Genomic DNA, 23480 nt, shown 5'->3' with positions numbered 1-23480 from the left:
TCAGATAAAGCTACAAGTTAGTGTAGTGCGTCCTCTGAACAGTGTTCAGCTAAAACTACAAGTTAGTGTACTGCAACCTCTGCACAGTGTTCAGCTAAAGCTACAAGTTAGTGTAGTGCGTCCTCTGAACAGTGTTCAGCTAAAGCTACAAGTTAGTGTAGTGCGTCCTCCTCACAGTCTTCAGCTTAAACTACAAGTTAGTGTAGTGCGAGCTCTGCACAGTGTTCAGCTAAAGCTACCTGTAGAAGGTTGGTGGTGTTTTCCTGATCCTATCACTACCGCAGGCAGCTAAATGAGCTACAAGTTAGTTTTTTGCGAGCTCTGCACAGTTCACCTAAAGCTACCTGTAGAAGGTTGCTGGTGTTTTCCTGATCCTATCACTACCGCAGGCAGCTAAATAAGCTACAAGTTAGTTTTTTGCGAGCGCTGCACAGTATTCAGCTAAAGCTACCTGTAGAAGGTTGGTGGTGTTTTCCTGATCCTATCACTACCACAGGCAGCTAAATAAGCTACAAGTTAGTTTTTTTGCGAGCTCTGCACAGTGTTCACCTAAAGCTACCTGTAGAAGGTTGGTGGTGTTCTCATACTACAGGCAGGCAGTTGATTTTGCTAGCTGCAGTATCAGTATATATATATATATATATATATATATATATATATATATATATATATATATATATCGCTTAGTGCAGCTACAGGCCATTAGTATGTCTGGAAGGCCAACAAGAAGAGGCAGACAGCCACAAGCCAATAAAAGAGGGCAAGCAGGCTCTGTGTCTAGAGGCAACAGTGCTGGTCATGGAGACGGTGCATCCTCATCAGCACGTGGCCATGGGACACGCTTGGCCTTTTTTTGGCAGCTGGCCATGTTGAGCCCCAACATGCGGAAGACTTGGTCGAGTGGATGACCAAGCCATCCTCATCCTCCTCATCCTCTCTCACCCATGCTCAGGGTACTTTGTCTGGCAAAGCAGCTGCCAACGCGGCCTCTTCCCTCGGCTCAATGGCATCAGTGACTCCTTCCCTAGCCCCACCATGTTCTCCTGAGGAGTCCCTCGAACTTTTTGACCACAGTGTTGGGTACATGCCCCAGGAGGATGCCCAGCGTTTAGAAGGCTCTGATGATGATACTGAGCTAGATGAAGGCAGTAACGTGAGCACGGACAGAGGGGGTGCCCAAGAAGGACAGCAATCTGGCAGTCATGCTCCCCCTGCTGCAGCATACTGCCAGGTTTGCTCCAGTGATGAGGAGTAGGGATGAGCTTCGAGTTCGAGTCGAACTCATGTTCGACTCGAACATTGGCTGTTCGCAAGTTCGCCGAACAGCGAACAATTTGGGGTGTTCGCGGCAAATTCGAATGCCGCGGAACACCCTTTAAAAGTCTATGGGAGAAATCAAAAGTGCTAATTTTAAAGGCTTATATGCAAGTTATTGTCATAAAAAGTGTTTGGGGACCCAGGTCCTGCCCCAGGGGACATGGATCAATGCAAAAAAAAGTTTTAAAAACGGCCGTTTTTTCAGGAGCAGTGATTTTAATAATGCTTAAAGTCAAACAATAAAAGTGTAATATCCCTTTAAATTTCGTACCTGGGGGGTGTCTATAGTATGCCTGTAAAGGGGCGCATGTTTCCTGTGTTTAGAACAGTCTGACAGCAAAATTCCGGAGGAAGAACCAGAAGAACCAGAAGAACCAGAAGATGAAGGAAGATAGAAGAAAGAAGAAGTATTTAAATAAAGGAATTGTCAAAAACTGTCTCTTGTCATTTTTAACATTTTTGACAGTTTTTTTTGTGAAATGGTAGGGGTAAGTACCCCCTTACCATTTCACACAGGTTTCACACAGGGGGGGGGCCGGGATCTGGGGGTCCCCTTGTTAAAGGGGGCTTCCAGATTCCGATAAGCCCCCCGCCCGCAGACCCCCACAACCACCGGCCAGGGTTGTGGGGATGAGGCCCTTGTCCTCATCAACATGGGGACAAGGTGTTTTGGGGGGCTACCCCAAAGCACCCTCCCAATGTTGAGGGCATGTGGTCTGGTACGGTTCAGGAGGGGGGGGCGCACTCTCGTCCCCCCCTCTTTTCCTGCGGCCTGCCAGGTTGCGTGCTCGGATAAGGGTCTGGTATGGATTGCCGTTTTTTTTTTTTTTTTGGCGCGGGGTTCCCCTTAAAATCCATACCAGACCTGAAGGGTCTGGTATGGAATTTAGGGGGAACCCCACGTCATTTTTTTTTTATTTTGGCCGGGGTTCCCCTTAATATCCATACCAGACCTGAAGGGCCTGGTATGGAATTTAGGGGGACTCCCACGTCATTTTTTTTTTTTAATTTTGGTTTGGGGTTCCCCTTTGGGGAATTCCCATGCTGTTTTTATCAATGAACTTCTATGTGTATTGTCGGCAATGCAATAGCCGCGGGTAGTTTTAAATGAGTTTTTTCCTTCAAAATGTCATTTTGCTGTCAGACTGTTCTAAACACAGGAAACATGCGCCCCTTTACAGGCATACTATAGACACCCCCCAGGTATGAAATTTAAAGGGATATTACACTTTTATTGTTTGACTTTAAGCATTATTAAAATCACTGCTCCTGAAAAAACGGCCGTTTTTAAAACTTTTTTTTGCATTGATCCATGTCCCCTGGGGCAGGACCCAGGTCCCCAAACACTTTTTATGACAATAAATTGCATATTAGCCTTTAAAATTAGCACTTTTGATTATTCATGTTCGTGTCCCATAGACTTTAACGGTGTTCGCATGTTCGAACGAACTTTTTTCCTGTTCGCATGTTCTGGTGCGAACCGAACAGGGGGGTGTTCGGCTCATCCCTAATGAGAAGGGAGGGGATGATGAGGTCACTGACTCAACGTGGGTGCCTGATAGGAGAGAGGAGGAGGAGAAGGAGGCACATCACCAATGAGGCAGGATGCCCTCCAGGGGCCAGCCTAAGGGCAGCACACTGACTGCATCACACCCCAAAGCTCCGCATGTGCAGGGCGCTGCAGTCTCTGTGCATTATTCCAAAAGTTCTTTGGTGTGGGCCTTTTTTGAGACGAGTGCATCAGATCGCACCACTGCTATTTGCAACATATGTCTCAAGCGTATCTCGCGTGGCCAAAACATCTCCTGCTTGGGCACCACATGCTTGACCAGACATATGTTGACCTGCCATGCAGTTCGTTGGCAAGCGTATCTAAAAGACCCACACCAAAGAACAAAGAGGACCTCTCCTTGCTCCTCATCAGCTGAGATCTCCAACCCCACTATACCTTCAGTCCTCTCTGAGACCTGCACTGAGAGGAATGAAGGTGTAGAATTAGGTATGTCACAGCCAAGTACTTGTGGGCAATCTGCTTTCGGTACACCGACGTCAGATTGTACCAGGCAAATTTCCCTGCCCCAGCTGCTGCACTGCCGAAAGAAGTTCGCTCCCAGCCATCTACATGCCCAGCGGTTGAATGCTAGCTTGGCAAAATTGCTAGCACTTCAACTGCTGCCTTTTCAGTTGGTTGACTCTGCCCCCTTCCGTGAGTTTGTGGAATGTGCGGTTCCTCAGTGGCAGGTACCCAAACGCCACTTTTTCACACGGAAGGCGATTCCGGCTCTCTACTGGCATGTGGAAGGCAATGTCTTGGCCTCGCTGGATAGGGCGGTCAGCGGTAAGGTGCATATTACCGCTGACTCATGGTCCAGCAGGGATGGACAGGGACATTACCTAAGTTTCACCGCGCATTGGGTGACCCTGCTGGCAGCTGGGAAGGATGCAGGACAAGGTGCAGTAGTGTTGGAGGTTGCTCCACCACCACGCCTCCAAAATGCCACTACTAATGATTGTGACACACCTCTCTCCTCCACCCCCTCCTCTTCTTCCTCCATGGCCTCTTCCTGTGCTTTGTCCTCGGAACCAGCGGTGCTCTGTAGCCGTTCAAGGGGCTACGCAAGTATGCAGGCCAAAAGATGCCATGCAGTGCTTGAGCTGGTGTGCTTGGGGGACAGGAGCCACACTGGGACAGAGCTTCTATCAGCTCTGCAGGGGCAGGTTCAGAGGTGGTTGATGCCATGCCAACTTAAGGCAGGAATGGTGGTTTGCGACAATGGCACCTCCGACAGGGACAAATGACCCATGTGCCCTGTTTGGCTCACGTCCTTATCTTGGTGGTGCAGCGGTTCTTGGGCAGGTACCCGGGCTTACAGGATGTCCTGAGGCAGGCCAGGAAAGTCTGTGTGCATTTCCGCCGGTCATATAATACCAGTGCTCAGCTGGCAGACCTCCAAAAGGAGTTTAACCTGCCCAAGAACCGCCTAATCTGTGACATGCCCACCAGGTGGAACTCAATGTTGGCCATGCTGCAGTGGCTGCACACGCAGCAGAGGGCCATCAATGAGTACCTGTGCGACTATGGCACCAGGACAGGGTCAGGGAAGCTTGTTTTTTTTTTCCCCACGCCAGTGGGCCATGATCAGGGATGCATGAACTGTCCTGTCACCATTTGAGGAGGCCACGAGGATGGTGAGCAGTGACAGTGCATGCATCAGTGACACTGTCCCCCTTGTCCACCTGTTGGAGCACACGCTGCATGGAATAATGGACAGGGAACTTGAGGCAGAACAGAGGCAGGAAGAGGAGGACTTCCTTAGCTGTCAAGGCCCCCTTTATCCAGACAGTGTTCCTGCATGCCCGTCGATCACACAGGAAGAGGATGAGGATGAGGAGGATTGTGTCAGTATGGAGGTGGAGCCTGGCAGTCAGCATCAGCAGCAGTCTTTAAGGGATCAGTCCCAAGAAACACATGGATTTGTACGTGGCTGGGGGGAGGTGGCTGCGGACCATGTCGTCCTTAGTGACCCAGAGGACTCCGGACCGAATGCCTCAGCGAACCTACGCTGCATGGCCTCCCTGATCCTGCAAAGCCTGCGTAAGGTTCCTCGTATTCGTGGTATCAAGGAGAAGGACCAATACTGGCTGGCAATCCTCCTTGATCCACGTTACAAGGGTAAGGTTGCGGACCTTATCTTGCCATCGCAGAGGGAGCAGAGGATGAAACATCTTCGGGAGGCCTTGCAGAAAGGTCTGTGCAACACATTCCCAAAGACTGGGAGGTTACAAACTCTTGTTTCTGGACAACGTGTTGCTGAGGCTTCGGTCAGTCAAAGAAGGAGCGGTGGAGAAGGTGGCCATCTGACCGGTCCGCAGCCCCAAGGTATGATCGGTTCCAGCAACCATTGCCAGCGTCTGTTTTACATGGTGCAGGAATACCTAGGGGCAAGATCTGACTTGGACACCTTTCCCACCGAAAATCCTCTGGGTTACTGGGTCTTGAGGATGGATCACTGGCCAGAGCTTGCACAGTATGCAATTGAGCTACTGGCCTGTCCTGAATCCAGCGTTCTTTTGGAACGCACATTCAGTGCTACTGGAGGCTTTGTAACCAATCACTAGTGCCTAAGGCCTAATTTTTCAGCCCCTGTTTACCAGGGGCGTGTAATTACAATTTTTGATGCAATACTTTGCAGCAGGGCTCGTTTCTGCGTTCCAACTAGAGTATCTGTGAGGGGTTGCAGTGTTGTGGCACCAGCACCAGTGCCTAAGGCCCAATTTTTCTGCCCCTGTTTAACAGGGGCGTGTAATTACAATTTTTGATGCAATACTTTGCAGCAGGGCTCGTTTCTGCATTCCAACTAGAGTATCTGTGAGGGGTTGCAGTGTTGTGGCACCAGCACCAGTGCTTAAGGCCCAATTTTTCAGCCCCTGTTCAACAGGGGCATGTAATTACAATTCTTGATCTAATATTTCACAGCAGGGCCCATTTCTGCGCCCACCAAGAGCGAGTGAGGACTTACAGTGTTGTGGCACTAGCACCACCACCACCAAAGGCCCAATTTTTCTGGCCCTGTTCAACAGTGGCATGTAATTACAATTCTTGATCTAATATTTCACAGCAGGGCCCTGTGAGGGCTTACAGTGTTGTGGCCACAACAACACCTAAGGCCCAAATTTCTGGTGAGTATATAGGGCAGGCCCCTACTTTCAAACATCCAACTTACAATCAATGGGGGAATGAGTACAGCGCTGCGCCAGGAAGTGCTAAGAAATAAGTTATACAGTTAGCAGCTAACAAACCTCTAGACCCAGGTTAGAATAAAGAATAATATATAATAGTGTAGCGCTATGTGTATATATAAATAATAAATCTTACATGACTAAACAGTGAGCAAAAATCTAGCCATCCCTTGCAGGGCAAAAATAATTTAGAACCAACACTGAGTGATTCAAAGCAGCACTTGAAATACAGTGAATATTGTAACACTTAAGATACAGTATATGTTATAAATCTATAATACGAAAATAATAGGGTGAATCTAAAAGATCATACATATGTGACAAATCAACCAATATAGTCCATAAAAATTAACAAATGTGTTAATAGTGACTAGTAGAATAGAAAACCACCACCAAAAGTCTATGAGGGTTTAAGTGTTGAAAAATAATGGAAATGAAACTCCCAAGCTTCCTCGTAAACAAAATTGATCACTTCTGGCAGATGAATAAATAGATAAAGAACCACAGATGGATGGAGGGTTTAAATAGGTGGCGGGACCATCACCGGAGCATCAGAAGAGGCTTACCAGAATCAGGTGACTTGAAAAGACCTACGTCTTACAAGTCTAAGAAAGCTTATTGACCACCAGGTCTGGCAAGATGAATCGTCAGATATCCTCAGCTTCCAATGAGGGGAGGGGTCTCACCACAACTTCAAACGTCCCCGAACGGTCCAACAGGCCAAACGGATGTTTCAAATACCATGCGAGAAATAAAGCTCACATGGCATGATATTGTTTAAAAACATCAATTTATTAAAATAATAAAAGAAAACACTCACATGATAGGAGATCACAAACAGCTCAAAAAAGATCAATCGCGGTAATCGTGAGGGGTCCACCCAACATGTTTCGGCTACGGAGCCTTCATCTGGGGTGTGGAGCCCCCCCACCTCACCGCTATTTAAACAAGAAATGACCCCCACTGGGAGTGTTACAACACCGGAAGTTGCGCAACTGATGTCACTTCCGGTTACTAAAAATAATAGTAATTTACTATTAAACTACCATGGATGTATATGTAATTTGAAGAGAACAATGGGCGGTATTATACCGCCATCATAGACATATAAAAATCCGGATCGTGTAGTGAATGTTAAACTAACAGCTTGGCCGGCTAATCTGGAAATGATCCGGACGCGCACCAAGCCTCTCTTTCAATATGGCCAAATCCCATAGGCCGAAACGCCATCATGTTCCGCCTGCCAGATCCGGCCCCATAATGTGAGTATGCGCGATGACAACATCCTCCGGAAATGACCCAGATGTGCACCAAGCCTCGCTCTCAATGTATCCAGATCCCATAGGTCGAAGCGCCATCACGCTCCGCCCACCGGATCTGGCCTCAAAATACGGGTGTGCGTGATGATAACATCATCCGCTCGTCAAGTGCGGCGCCAGTGGGCTCCACCTAGGACCAAGCCTCTCTTTCATATTGACAGCCCCATCCCATCTAATGTAGGAATCGAGGTGCCGATAGGTTGGAGGGGACCGGAACATGGTCCTGATGATCTGACAGCAGATTTAAAGTGGCAGCAGAGATGGGTCTAAACCGAAATGGTGTTTAAATGTGTCATGGTATCAAAACAATGTGAAATATGTGAAAAAACTGATTAAAGTAATCAAATGGGCATCAGTCATGGTCATATGTTAAAAAAAATAATGAATGAAAGTAAAATGACACTGCCAATGAGGGGCATCGCATACATCCTATACAATAAAACAAAAACAGGGGAAATGGAAGAAACATGACAAGCCATCGACATGGGAAGGCCTCCTCCATATGGTAGTCATTGCACAAATTACATAAATTCTGAGATGATGTCAATACATACAAAGCTTAATATTCTAAAATTCATATTAGTAACTAATAAGTGGGTCCAAAATTCACATTGACACCAATGACAATAATCAGAATAAAATAGAACGCTAAAATTATATTATAGAAAGGAGACCATAGGTTAAATAACTACGCTTGATTAATGAAGGAATTGATGTCCCACTCTACCTTGATACCTTGCGGAAAGTGGGACCCCAATTCGTAAATCCAGTAAGTCTCCAAACGGGAGACACCCCTAAGGTAAGAGCCACCCCGCCAGGGAGCAACATATTTATCGATGATGAGAAACTGTGTGCCTTCAGGGTTTCGGTAGTGGAATTCCCTGTAATGACGGGGCACAATGTGTTTATTGCTACCTGCTTTAATAAGGTTAATATGTTCGGAAACTCGTGTTGTAAATGATCTAATAGTCCGCCCCACATACTGCTTACCACATGGGCAAGTCAGAAGGTAGACCACCCCTGTAGTAGCACAAGTACAAAATTGTTTGATCTTATAGGAACGGCCAGTCACAGTAGAAGAAAAGCTATGGCTAGCCCTCCTACTGCTGATGTTAAACTGGCATACTAGGCATTTTTTACACGGGCAGAAACCAATCCAATCGTGAAAAAAGGAAGGTTTACTCGGGGGGTTAATGACGTTGGGTGCCAACTTGTTTCGAAGGGATGGAACACCTTTGAAAACCACCTTAGTGGTTCTGGGCAACATAGGCCCCAAAACCCTGTCAGTTTTAAGGACATCCCAGTGGTGTTCAAAAATTCTTTTGACATGTTTATGTTGAATGGAGAAGGACGTCATAAAGGACCATTTAAAGTCCTCATTTACTTGTCTAGGTCTGTCCTCTAATAATAATTGATGATCAATAGAACAGGCATTATCAATCTCCATATCCAAATCAGAGCAGTTATAACCCTTCTCCAGGAACTTATCTTTAAGAGACGCCGCTTGGATCTTAAAGGTGTTAAGGTCAGTGCAGTTCCTACGTAATCGCAGGAACTGGCTTTTTGGAACTGACCTGATCCAAGGCGTGTGATGGCAACTATCGGTGGGTATGTACCCGTTCCGATCGGTAGATTTAAAATATGTGCTGAATACAAATTGGCTTTCCTTTCTTTCAATAACCAAGTCCAAAAAATGGACTGAGGTTGCACTTACTTCAAAAGATAAAACAATATTCCTATTGTTATTATTAAGAGTCGCGATAAAATCGACTAAACCATCTGAACTGCCAGTCCATAGGAGGAGGATGTCGTCTATGTACCGAGCCCGCAACAAAAGGTGTGGGTTATTCATGGCATAGACGACATCCTCCTCCCACTTGGCCATAAATAAATTGGCCAGACTGGGAGCGAACTTTGCTCCCATTGCAACCCCCTTGTGTTGACGATAGAATCTACCATCGAACCAGAAGTAATTGTGCTGCATTGCAAACTCAATTAATTTGATAATATAGTCTATCTGGGGTGAAGCAAGGGAGGCATCCCTGTTCAAAAAACACTTAACTGCATCAATCCCCTGACGGTGCGGGATGCAGGTGTAGAGGGATGCAACGTCCGCAGTTGCCATAATACGATCACCTGGGTGGGAAACACTTGAAAGTAATCTGATCACATCTTTGGTGTCTTTTAAGTAGGACGGCATCTTTATTACGGATGGCTGAAGAAAAAAATCTATATATTTACAGATTTTTGAAGTGACCGAGTTGATGCCACTAATTATTGGCCGACCTGGAGGATGTAGGGGGTCCTTATGGACTTTAGGCAGGTAGTACATAACAGGTATGCGCGGGGCGAGGGGGACTAAAAATGATCTCTCCTTCTTATTTAAAATGCAAGAATTAAAACCTTTAGATACCAGTCTTTGTAAATCCTTCTTATATTTTAGTGTAGGATTACTAGATAATTCAATGTATGTCTCATGATCTCCCAAAATGCGGTACATTTTGTTAGCATAATCTGATTTATTCAGTAAGACAATGCCACCGCCTTTGTCGGCAGGGCGAATAACTAAATTTTTATTGTCGCATAGAGTCTTTAGGTCTGTTGGAGGTAAGGGGTTATGAAATCTGCGTTTTAATGGAATGTTAGCTAAATCTCTCAACACTAATTCTTTGAACAGATTGATAGCTGGTGAGAGTTGTGTTGGGGGGCTAAAAAGAGAGTGGTTGGATAGATCTGAATGAACCGTGCCAGACGTTGCCGCCCTGGCTACATTCCTAGAGGGATTTGAGATAATATACCTCTGAACATTAATTTTCCTAATACATTTCTGAATGTCGATAAATGTATCGAACTTGTTCAGTTTACACGGAGGGGCGAACTTGAGGCCTTTGTTTAGAATAATTTTCTCTTCCTGAGTGAGAATAGTATCACTCAGGTTGAAAACCCCTTGGCAGGTTAAACCCGTTTCCTTTTTTCGTCTCTGGATCCTCCTCCCTCCTCTGGACCCTCTCTTGTTTCTGGACCTCTTTTTTTGTTTTGGGGGTCCTTGTGAAAACCCTGAGTAGTCTGTGACCCAGAGTAGGGCTGTTTATAGGGGGATGGACCATATCCGGCATTGGGAAATGGGTAGACGTTTTCATTATAGAGATCCCGCAAAGGGGAATATCTATTGTATGTAGAGACCGGAGGGTGCCTATAATAAGGTGGATTCTGATGTTGAGGATAGTGGGAAAAGTCACGGTTATGGACCGGGGAACTCCTATAATGGGAGTTTTCCCGATCATAATAATGATGTTCATCGTGACTACGATATTCACCCCTATTTCCACCTCTGCCTCTACTCCTAGAGTAGTGACCTCTACCCTTTGATTTCTAGGGGTATGTGTACTAGGGTATCCCTGGCGGGGTGGCTCGACCCTTACGGGTGTCTCCCATTTGGAGACTTACTGGATTTACGAATTGGGGTCCCACTTTCTGCAAGGTATCAACGTAGAGTGGGGCATCAATTCCTTCATTAATCAAGCGTAGTTATTTAACCTATGGTCTCCTTTCTATAATATAATTTTAGCGTTCTATTTTATTCTGATTATTGTCATTGGTGTCAATGTGAATTTTGGACCCACTTATTAGTTACTAATATGAATTTTAGAATATTAAGCTTTGTATGTATTGACATCATCTCAGAATTTATGTAATTTGTGCAATGACTACCATATGGAGGAGGCCTTCCCATGTCGATGGCTTGTCATGTTTCTTCCTTTTCCCCTGTTTTTGTTTTATTGTATAGGATGTATGCGATGCCCCTCATTGGCAGTGTCATTTTACTTTCATTCATTATTTTTTTTAACATATGACCATGACTGATGCCCATTTGATTACTTTAATCAGTTTTTTCACATATTTCACATTGTTTTGATACCATGACACATTTAAACACCATTTCAGTTTAGACCCATCTCTGCTGCCACTTTAAATCTGCTGTCAGATCATCAGGACCATGTTCCGGTCCCCTCCAACCTATCGGCGCCTCGATTCCTACATTAGATGGGATGGGGCTGTCAATATGAAAGAGAGGCTTGGTCCTAGGTGGAGCGCACCGGCGCCGCACTTGACGAGCGGATGATGTTATCACCACGCACACCCGTATTTTGAGGCCAGATCCGGTGGGCGGAGCGTGATGGCGCTTCGACCTATGGCATCTGGATACATTGAGAGCGAGGCTTGGTGTGCATCTGGGTCATTTCCGGAGGATGTTGTCATCGCGCATACTCACATTATGGGGCCGGATCTGGCAGGCGGAACATGATGGTGTTTCGGCCTATGGGATTTGGCCATATTGAAAGAGAGGCTTGGTGCGCGTCCGGATCATTTCCGGATTAGCCGGCCAAGCTGTTAGTTTAACATTCACTACACGATCCGGATTTTTATATGTCGATGATGGCGGTATAATACCGCCCATTGTTCTCTTCAAATTACATATACATCCATGGTAGTTTAGTAGTAAATTACTATTATTTTTAGTAACCGGAAGTGACATCAGTTGCGCAACTTCCAGTGTTGTGACACTCCCAGTTGGGGTCATTTCTTGTTTAAATAGCGGTGAGGTGGGGGGGCTCCACACCCCAGATGAAGGCTCCGTAGCCGAAACATGTTGGGTGGACCCCTCACGATTACCGCGATTGATCTTTTTTGAGCTGTTTGTGATCTCCTATCATGTGAGTGTTTTCTTTTATTATTTTAATAAATTGATGTTTTTAAACAATATCATGCCATGTGAGCTTTATTTCTCGCATGGTATTTGAAACATCCGTTTGGCCTGTTGGACCGTTCGGGGACGTTTGAAGTTGTGGTGAGACCCCTCCCCTCATTGGAAGCTGAGGATATCTGACGATTCATCTTGCCAGACCTGGTGGTCAATAAGCTTTCTTAGACTTGTAAGATGTAGGTCTTTTCAAGTCACCTGATTCTGGTAAGCCTCTTCTGATGCTTCGGTGATGGTCCCGCCACCTATTTAAACCCTCCATCCATCTGTGGTTCTTTATCTATTTATTCATCTGCCAGAAGTGATCAATTTTGTTTACGAGGAAGCTTGGGAGTTTAATTTCCATTATTTTTCAACACTTAAACCCTCATAGACTTTTGGTGGTGGTTTTCTATTCCACTAGTCACTATTAACACATTTGTTAATTTTTATGGACTATATTGGTTGATTTGTCACATATGTATGATCTTTCAGACTCACCCTATTATTTTCGTATTATAGATTTATAACATATACTGTATCTTAAGTGTTACAATATTCACTGTATTTCAAGTGTTGCTTTGAATCACTCAGTGTTGGTTCTAAATTATTTTTGCCTTGCAAGGGATGGCTAGATTTTTGCTCACTGTTTAGTCATGTAAGATTTATTATTTATATATACACATAGCGCTACACTATTATATATTATTCTTTAAACATCCAATTTACAAACGACTCCTAATTGCAAACGGAAGGAGACAACAGGAAGTGAGATGAAATCTACCCCTAGGAAGGGAAATTCTCTCCTGTATGAGTTAATAAGGGAAAAACGTTTCTCCTTTCCACTGATGCTTTATCACCAATCCTTGTTTCACAAAAAAACCCAAATTTTCAAAAAACATTAGTCATTGGGATAAAAAGTGAGGTGAAATCTTTTGAAGAGGAGCACAGACAGCAAAACAAATGTCACAGAGGTGATAACCCTTCCCCATGTTTTCCAAAAAGCTTAAAATAGATTTTTTGGCTGGAGCGAAACACGTTAAAAATGTACCAGTTCAAAATTACAAACAGATTCTACTTAACAACAAACCTACAGTCCCTGTCTTGTTTGCACCGCCTGTATACTGCTGTTCAGAGTATATAGGGCCTGGTGGCCCCACGCCTCTCCTTTTTTTAATTTAGGTGCGGGGTTCCCCTTACTATCCATACAAGACCCAAAGGGCCTGGTAATGGACTGGGGGGTACCCATGCTGTTTGTCTCACTGATTTTCATCCATATTGCCAGGACCCGACATTACATTAAAGCCGCAAGCAGTTTTAAATGACTTTTTTTCCTTTAAAAATGACATTTTGTGCAGGGACTGTTCTAAGCATGGGAAACACGCGCCACTTTACAGGCATACTATAGACACCCCCCAGGTACGATATTTAAAGGAATATTTCACTTTTTTTTTTTAACTTTAAGCATAATTAAAATCACTGCTCCCGAAAAAACGGCCTTTTTTAAAAGTTTTTTTTGCATTGATACATGTCCCCTGGGGCAGGACCCGGGTCCCCAAACCCTTTTTAGGACAATACCATGCAAATTAGCCTTTAAAATGAGCTCTTTCGATTTCGAACGTTCGAGTCCCATAGACGTCAATGGGGTTCTAACGTTCGTGCAAATTTTTGGTCCGTTCGCAGGTTCTGGTGCGAACCGAACCGGGGGGTGTGCGGCTCATCCCTATTAACCAGCATCATGTATCTGTTTATATTTATTTATGAGGCATAGAGGCACAGATTAAAGAATAACTAAAGGCAAAATGTTTTTTTGGTTAAAAGGGATTAGAACGCTTGTCAGATTTGTAGCTGTCTGTTCCTCCATTAGAGGGATTCACCCTCTCTGTTTGTCCTGTTTATCAATATCATTGAAAGTTAAAGTAAAAGAAGATCCCAAAATTTTGGGTTGGCCCCAGAAAAGAGATAGAGGTAAAATCTTCAAATGGGGACAATAGTTCTGGTGACCTGGGGATCTCTGAGGAATTCCCCTAATTTGCAGGAATTTCCTCTCTCTTCCTGTTTGGTTATGGGACATGAAGTGAAGGGAAATCTCCACAATGGGACACAGATGGCGAAAAAAAATCTGGCAGGGGTTATAAACCTCCCTTGCTCTGTCCAAAATGTAAAAAGTTTTGCTTATACAGTGCCTTGAAAAAGTATTCTTACACCTTAAGGTTTACCACATTTTGTCATGTTACAACCAAGAAATGTATTTCCTGGTGCCTCCATGGCAGCATACCTGTGATAGAGCTCCGCCTCTACTCCACCTTCAGGACTAGTGAATAGCATAAATTAAAGGGCATAGCCCCTCCCCCAACATTCTCCTTTTTTTCCTCATACCTCTTGATTGGTGAAGAGTAGCAGTATGTCCATACCTCTGCAGTTGGCAGCGTCCGCTGGGTTAAGCCTCTCCTGTGCGCAGTCCCTGTTCTTGGGCCGCTATTAGCGCTGATAAGACTGGGAACCCCTTCTGAGGATCTTTTGGGGTCTTGAAGAGTTTCCTCATAGGAACGCAGTCTGCTGAATTTCCAGAAAAACGAATGGTGATAATAGTGGGAGGATCAGCTTCTCTTCCTTCTTGGTCAGGTCATACCACATGACTGTGGTATTTTTGCACCCTGGTGATTACATTTTACAAGTTACAAAATAAAAACATTTTTGGCCCCTTTAAGACATGTATTTGCCTTTTTTTCCATATATTTATCTAGCCTTGTGTTTACCCTTTCTTACCGTGGGATCGGTTCAGTGTTTTTTCATCTCTCCGGTTTCACTGTGCTGGCAGGGGAGAGGGAGAGCCTGGCAGAGCTGAGCGGCGGAGGGGAGGTGGTGCCTTCCTCCTTGTATAGTATTGTACACGGCGGCTCAGTGTGCCTGTGTGGCCGCTATGGATACAGCTGGAGACTGTATCTGCAATAGCCTCTTCCAACCGCTAGTGCGCATGCGCGGGCGCACGCACATTGGGCTGTGAGGCTTCGGCGGCCATCTTGGTGTAGGGAAAACAGCTTAGATTAGGTATTTTTGCCAGTAATAGGGAAAGTCCACTCAATTAACTTCCCCTCCCCTTTTTACTTTAAATTTTGGCTCCAAATTGGGCTCAGGGCTGCTCTGCATAGCAAGTGTGTGCCCTGCAGTCCAAATTACTTTAGTTTTAGAGGTATGTTTTATACTTTATTCACACGCCTGTTGCAGTGACTTTGGTTATATTGTTTTTCAAATAGACTCTATATTTCTTTTTGTTTTCTTACTTCGCCTTTCTACAGCTGATCCTCCTGCCCATAATTCACCATGAGCCATCGTCTCATAGTCAAGATCCTCTTGTGTCCAATAGGTATGTGGACCACCTGTACGTGAGTATTAAAAAAAAAAAAAAAGAGTGCGCCACTGACAAACAAACTTTTGTTTGTTTCAGCCCTGTTCCTTCAAAGCGTTTCAGAAAGTCCTCAAGGCGCCATGACAATGATGATAGTCCTGAGCGGAGGTCACGCTCTTCTCACCACAAATCTTCTAGAAGATCAGAATCTCGTAGACGTTGTCATTCACCTTCGCCTCCACCGGGGGCGTCAAGGAAAAAATGCTGGGTTTGTTGCGGGGTTCCACTCCCTGATAAGCTTGTCTGTAGAGACTGTCTCAGGGACTACGCAGCTAACCAGGAATTAGAAGGCCAACAGGTGGTTGACCTACTTAAACAAACCATGAAAGACTCTCTTTCTGAATTGACGCCATGATCCCCGCTCACCCGGTTTCTCAAGCTGCGCAAGTATTGGATTCAGACCCTGACATTCCGGGCCCATCAGCTGTTAGTACTCCTTTGCCTCCATCAGGAAAAACAGCTAAACAAATTCCACCTGTAGATTAATCTAAGGAGTCTTCAGATGATACTGAACCATCTGGTTTCAATTTCTCCCTGGTTCAACCCTTTGTCTAAGCGGTGAGGAGCGCCATTGCCTGGGAAGACCCGGAAGAGCCTCCTCAAAAATCAAAATCAAAAACCTATTTTCCATTCTTCAAGAGAAAGCAAATCTTCTTCCCATTAATAGGGGAAATCAGGGAGATCATAGAGAATGAGTGGAACAAAACTGATAAAAAGTTTTCTCTCGCACGTTTATCCAAACTGTATCCACTGGCAGATTCGGATACTCAGTCCTTAAGTTCAATGCCTGTGGTTGATGCGGCTGCAGTGCGCCATCCAGACGTTTCTTCCCAAAGTGGGATCTTCCTCTAATATTGGAAGTCCTATCCACTCATCCGTTTGTGCCGGTTGAAGAGGTCTCAATTTGGAACCTAACTTTAAAAACAACTTTTCTGTTGGCTATTATATCCGGCAGGAGGATTTCGGAACTCCACTCCCTAGGCGTAGGGGATGAACATATATCCTTTTTCCCAGATAGGGTAGAACTTCTCCCTCTCAGAGGATTCACACCCAAGGTCACCTCAATGGCAAATCTGTCAGAACCATGGGCGTTACCAGTTTTCATGGACTCAGAATCAAACTCCTGTCACGGGTTAGACATATCCAAAGTCCTCGGTGCCTACTTGGAAACCACAGCAAGTTTCAGGAATTCTGCAAGATTACTCATCATCCCATGGGGTAAGAATAGAGCAAAGCAAGATTCTACCAGAACCTTGGCATCCTGGGTTGTCAAACTAATTCAGAAAGCATACAGGGTGAAGAACTTGGAACCTCCGGCTCAGGTGAATGCTCATTCAACAAGAGCGGTATCAGCTTTTTGGGCAGCGAGGGCAAATGTTTTTTTGGAAACAGTATGCAGGTCCACCACTTGGTCTTCTCGACACACTTTCCTTAAACATTATCGTGTTGATCCCGAAGCTCTTACGACTGTAGAGTTCGGGAGAAGAGCACTTCGTGCTGCTATGTCTGTATCTGATTAAAATTTTTCGTTAAAGCATTAAACCTACCCGTGTGAGCTAGTTATTTATCACAGGTAATTTTCCTTTCCTGGTGCCAATCCATGGCAGCATAAGCTCCCACCCTAGGTATTCTATATTATAAAGAATGTTGGGGGAGGGGCTATGCCCTTTAATTTATGCTATTCCCTAGTCCTGAAGGTGGAGTAGAGGCAGAGCTCTATTACAGGTATGCTGCCATGGATTGGCACCAGGAAAGGAAAATTACGGTAATTATGATACAATTTTCCGTTTTTATTGGGACTTTATGTGATAGACCAACACAAAGTGACACATAATTGTGAAGTGGAAGGAAAATGATAAATGGTTTTTAAATTTTTTACAAATAAATATCTGAAAAGTGTGAAGTGCATTTGTATTCAGCCCCCCTGAGTCATTACTTTGTAGAACCACCTTTCGCTGCAATTACAGCTGCAAGTCTTTTCGGGTATGTCTCTACCAGCTTTGCACATCTAGAGAGTGACATTTGTGCCCATTCTTCTTTGCAAAATAGCTCAAGCTCTTTCAGACTGGATGGAGAGCATCTGTCAACAGCAATTTTCAAGTCTTGCCACACATTCTCAATTGGATTTAGGTCTGGACTTTGACTGGGCCATTCTAACACATGAATATGCTTTGATCTAAACCATTCCATTGTAGCTCTGGCTGTATGTTTAGGGTCGTTGTCCTGCTGGAATGTGAACCTTCCCCCAGTCTCAAGTCTTTTGCGGACTCTAACAGGTTTTCTTCTAAGATTGCCCTGTATTTGGCTCCATCCATCTTCCCATCAACTCTGACCAGCTTCCCTGTCCCTGCTGAAGAAATGTATTCCCTCAACATGATGCTGCCACCACCATGTTTTATGGTGGGGATGGTGTGTTCAGGGTGATGTGCAGTGTTAGTTTTCCACCACACATAGCGTTGTGCTTTTAGGCCAAAAAGTTAAATTTTGGTCTCATCTGACCAGAGCACCTTCTTCCACATGTTTGCTGCGTCCCCCACATGGGTCCTCACAAACTGCAAGCGGGATTTCTTATGGTATTCTTTCAACAATGGCTTTTTTTTGCCACTCTTCCATAAAGGCCAGATTTGTGGATTGCAGGACTAATAGTTGTCCTGTGGACAGATTTTCCCACCTAAACTGTGGATCTCTGCAGCTCCTCCAGAGTTACCATGGGCCTCTTGGCTACTTCTCTGATTAATGCTCTCCTTGGTTTGCTCCCCTGTCAGTTTAGGTGGGAAATGTCCATGTCTTGGTAGGTTTGCAGTTGTGCCATATTCCATTTTCCATTTTCAGATGATGGATTGAGCAGTGCTCTGTGAGATGTTCAAAGCTTGTGATATTTTTTATAACCTAACCCTGCTTTAAACTCCTCCACAACTTTATCCCTGACCTGTCTGATGTGTTCCTTGGTCTTCATGATGCTGTTTGTTCACTACGGTTCTCTAACAAACCTATGAGGGCTTCACAGAACAGCTGTATTATTACTGAGAATAAATTACACACAGGTGGACTCTATTTACTAATTAGGTGACTTCTGAAGGCAATTGGTTTCACTAGATTTTAGTTAGGGTATCAGAGTAAAGGGGGTTGAATACAAATACATGGAACACTTTTTAGATACGGATATTTATTTGTAAAAAGTGTTGAAAACCATTTATCATTTTCCTTCCACTTCACAATTATGTGCCACTTTGTGTTGGTCTGTCACATAAAATCCCCCAAAAATGTTTACGTTTTTGATTGTAACATGACAAAATGTGGAATACTTTTTCAAGGCACTGTAGTTCTACTTTAATATTAGTCACCTTGTTTTTTTTATCTAAGACAATTTTCTCAATTTAAATCAAATTATGACATAAGGACACTTGATTGCTAAGTTATGGTAGCAATTATTGTTTAATGCCCTAATATTCTGAGGGTTTTATGTACATATGTTTTATGTATGTATCTAGGCAAAATGATTACATAGCTAAGCTGTAACATGATTGCATATGATTTGTGGACGAGTAAAAGAAGTAATAATGTTTAATTTGTCTGTATTCTGGTCCAAATTATCTGTATTTTGGCCAGGAATGGAATAGTTTAACCAGTCTTGGACCGTCTGTGTGCCATGTACGTCCAAATGACTACCAAAGTACACAGTGGTGGGGAGTTACTAAAACTGGTGCAGTCAAAATCTGGTGCAGCTATGCCTAGTAACCAATCAGTTGCTAGGTTTTATTGGCAAAGCTTAATTGAACAAGCTGAAGTTAGAAACTGATTAGTTACCATGCACAGCTACACCAGATTCTGTGTGTACCAGCTTTAGTAAATCTCCCCCAGAGTGTACACAGCATCCCTGTCCTTTCTGCTGCTGCTCCCTCCAAAGCTTTTAATGCAATACTTGGCTGTCAAAGCTGGCAATTCTCAGTGCTGTGTTTACATCTCTGCAGTCCTGGGGATCTGTCATTTAACAACGGAGGTGTGACAGGTGAACATGTCCGGCCATCGAGGATTTACATCACTGGACGTATTTTAATTAAATCATTTTTTTCTATGGAGTATGTGTGTGTGTGTTTATTTACATTTACTTTTTGGTGAGAATGAGTAATTAAGGATACTAATGTACCTGGTAGGGGGTGGATATCTGGGGGCCCCTTATTATAAAGGGGGCTTCCAGACTCCCTTATAAGTCCCAATAACTGCCACATCCATTCTGTGAGTACTGGATGTGAGGAACAAGTCCTTGCCTCTCAACATCAGGACAAGTACAGCATTTTTTTTCTCTTGCAATGAATAAAAAACTGTAGTTTCTCTCCCAGCTTAAAGTGGAGTTCTGCTTAAAAAAAAATAAAAATAAAAGTCAGCAGCTACAAATACTGTAGCTCCTGACTTTTAATAATCAGACACTTACCTGTCCCAGGGTCCAGCGATGCGGGGGAACGAAGCCCCGCTCGTCTCCCCCTCCTCTCTGTGGCGCCGGCATTGTAACTGTGGGTGCCTGGCTGTGGCTTCACAGCTGGGCACCCACTGCGCATGTGCGAGCTGCGCCGCGCATCGTGACTGGCTGGGCAATCATCTGGGACACGTCATTGCCAAGAGGCAGGGGGGAGAGGTGATCTCCCTTTGGGTGCCGCGGTGCGCCGGGAGGAAGTGGGAGCTGGGACCCTCTAAAAAGAGGGTATCCGCTACCCCCCAAAAAAATGACATGCCAAATGTGGCATGTCAGGGGGTCACCTCCCTTAAAGCGTAAGTTCCATTTTGGGTGGAACTCCACTTTAAGCACCCTAGATCACGTGGTCTCTGGCTATCGGTCAGTATCTACTGTTTTCAGTCAACAGTCAAATAAATAGATTGAAAAGGCCATCACTCTACACACACAGATATTTACATTGTGCATTAAAAAGAAAATAGATCCCCACTCATGGCAATCTGGAGATCTACATTCCAAACACAACACAAAGGTCCCAAGGGGAGAAAGTTAAAAAATAAACACAAGAAAATTAATTTATCTAGCATATTACAAAACATCCTCAAGTAATAATTAGATGCTCAGATCATATGTTGTTTATTTTTTCATTGTGATATTGAAAAGATAGCATTTGGGTTGTTTGTAAAATTCTATTTTTTTTTAATTTAAGGTACCTACATTTTTCACTTTTGCAGTAATAGGTAATTTCTTCTGTTTAATTGTAGGTGAAGGAAGCTGTGTTGGGAGATGTGGTCAAGGGTATTTTCGTGGGGATCCATGCCATTGTGATTATACCTGCATGACTTATATGGAATGTTGTCTAGACTACAAGACAGTTTGCACATCAGGTAACCAATGAGGTTAAACTGGAACTTTACCCCATAACAGTTTGATAACAATTAATTTCTTTAGCAAAAGAACATAAATTCCCCAATAATAATTATGCTACCAAAATTAGTGTGTGCTGTAAATTGCTTTCAGCATTGTTCCTATTTCTTCTTGCTGGAGGCCACCATTTTGTTGAAGCCAAGAGCACTCATTCCTTATTGGAAATTCTCCCCTTCTCCTTGGTCTCAAAAACTATATGTCACATTCTTCAACTTAAATATGTACATTTCCCGACTTGATTGTATGTTTTGGCTCAGTTAGAGAGGAATATCAGGGACATAAAATAAGACACTATTCTTGTACGTTTAACTCTTTTGTCTTTTCCTGGCAGCAGAGTTTGTCCTGTCACCTCTCCTGCTTTTCTTTTCTTCCTCCCTAATCTTTGTTCCCTTCAAACAGTCTGTATCATTCCCGTTGCTTTCTTCCTCCTTCAGCAAAAGTAAAGCCGGCCATAGATGGATCGAATCTGGTTCAGTAGGGCCCGCCCGAGATTCGACCTGTCTATGGGCAGGCTGGTTGTACTAAAATCGACCCATCGGTCAGCTTTAGTACAACCAGCCTGCCTGATTTTTTGCATGCGATCACTGCCGGTGGCTATAGCAGCCAGCAGTGATCATTGTGCTCTGCTGGCAGGGAAGGCTGCAGGCTATATTCTTCCAACAGAACACAATAATGTTGTGGGAGGGACTCCCCAATCAATACTGACTGTGTTGATTTGGGAATTTAGTCATTTTCTTTCCTTCTTAAATCTTAAAACTGTCAGCAGATTGGCCTCTGATTTTAGGCACAATGCTGAGAACAGAGTGCAACTGAGCATGTGCAGAGCAGGAAGAGACATATCATTACTGGATTTTAAACAGTATAGGCACTTATTTTTTATGTTTTACATAGCTATACCTGCAAAAGAGGCCAGCCTAAAGTGATCTATCAGGACTTAATTTTCTGATGAAATTTCCACTTTAAGAAGATAATAGCTCTCAAAATGCAACTCAGAAGCTAGGTTTATGTGCTGAGACATCTAATGTATCTGTCAATGTCTCCTTTTTAAACATGCAGAATATTATGTTTGCCATACACAAGGTGCATGCTGCATGGCCAACTAGTCGATGTAGGAAAGATTTTTGTTTCCATATAACAATTCTTTAGTGTAAGGATTTTACACAAAGCAATAAACCATTTTTGGGTTATTAATTTACTTATTTACTTATGAAAATAATGCAAATATGAGCCATATTCACTTTAGACTTCCAGTCATTTGCAAGACAAACTCCTGTTTATGTTTTATTTATTTATTTTTTATTTCCCTACATTTTAGACACTTCTCATTAAATGTAAGCATCGCCCCTGAAAAAATATAACCTAAACTTACTTAAAAGGCTTTAAAATCCAGTCCCAGTGAATATACGTTTATGACTACCAATCATTGCTTCAGAGATTACCTAAACACTGGCTACAGAAATTGTACAATTTTTTTTTACAATAAATAAATATAATCAAAAAGTAAACAGAACAATTACGAAGAACATTGGTTTATATTGTTATTTACATACTGGACTTTTCAAGTTTTAGAAGGGTCCAAAAATGTGGTTTCTGGTACTGCAGCTTTCAACAGGAACGGTAATAGATCTCAAACTGATGTTTAAATGCTATTTAGTCATAAATGAAATACTGACACATGCACATTTCCCATGTTTTAAAAATACTGCAGGTATATGAAAATATCTGTTAACCTACTAGCTATGTTAAATCCAAAAGTTCAATAAAAAGCTGTCTTAGAGTCTACTCCTCAATTATTAATCTAACACATAATCAAAAAATGCTCACTTACAAAAACTGACCAGTACCACCATATAACCCATATTCAATCTAGAATGCAATTTTTATTACAAAATCTAATTCCAGGTTGTGGAGTGCATATGAAATATCTCCTTTAATGTGTCAATAAGGGTTGATTGCATATACACAGGGATGGCAATCCATATACTTTTGAGACTTAGAACATATACATTGCACTATTTGTCATTATTATCGAGATGTCCTATACTTTAGTTTAAAACATCCTAAAGGAGACAGCAGGGGACGAGTTTAATGGATTCTTTTTATATTGGCCCGTTGCATGTGTTTTTATTGTGATGTCAGTAAAAATTCATGAATTATTGTCCAAATAGTGAAAAAGTGCCTATATAAGGTATCAATTTAAAATAGCTTTAAACTGCAATTTTTATGTGGACTCAAAAGTATTAAGTATACTGTAGCTGAAGAGTAATTCAACAAATGTATTTAGTGCATATGTAGGTCAATTCTGAATTCTTCTATTTTTTCATTAAATAGTTGATATGCCTGTTACGTATTCACAGAGATAACCCTTCATGACAGAAGAGAATAGATACAGCTTACTCAAGCAATACACAACACATAGGGGTTTATTTACTAAAGGCAAATCCACTTTGCACTAAAAGTGCAGTCGCTGTAGATCTGAGGGGAAGCTCTGCTGATTTTATCGTCCAATCATGTGCAAGCAAAAATGTTGTTTTTTTATTTTCCTTGCATGTCCCCCTCAGATCTACAGCAACTGCA

The 23480-nt window shown here is 43.3% G+C and overlaps 1 protein-coding gene across 1 annotated transcript in view; it reads left to right on the top strand.

Annotated features, from left to right (window-relative positions):
* The window catches only part of PRG4 (proteoglycan 4), a 276400-nt gene that overhangs the window by 24160 nt on the left and 228760 nt on the right, over positions 1-23480 (top strand). The window contains exon 3 of the mRNA XM_073591959.1: positions 20741-20863. Coding sequence (XP_073448060.1) covers positions 20741-20863 — 123 coding nt within the window. The remainder of the gene's footprint in view (positions 1-20740; positions 20864-23480) is intronic.

This window comes from Aquarana catesbeiana, linkage group LG07 (genome assembly GCF_042186555.1).
Source record: "Aquarana catesbeiana isolate 2022-GZ linkage group LG07, ASM4218655v1, whole genome shotgun sequence".
Taxonomy (NCBI): Eukaryota; Metazoa; Chordata; class Amphibia; order Anura; family Ranidae; genus Aquarana; species Aquarana catesbeiana.
The sequence above is the reverse complement of the archived record's forward strand: the minus strand, read 5'-3'. Positions and strand labels throughout refer to the sequence as shown.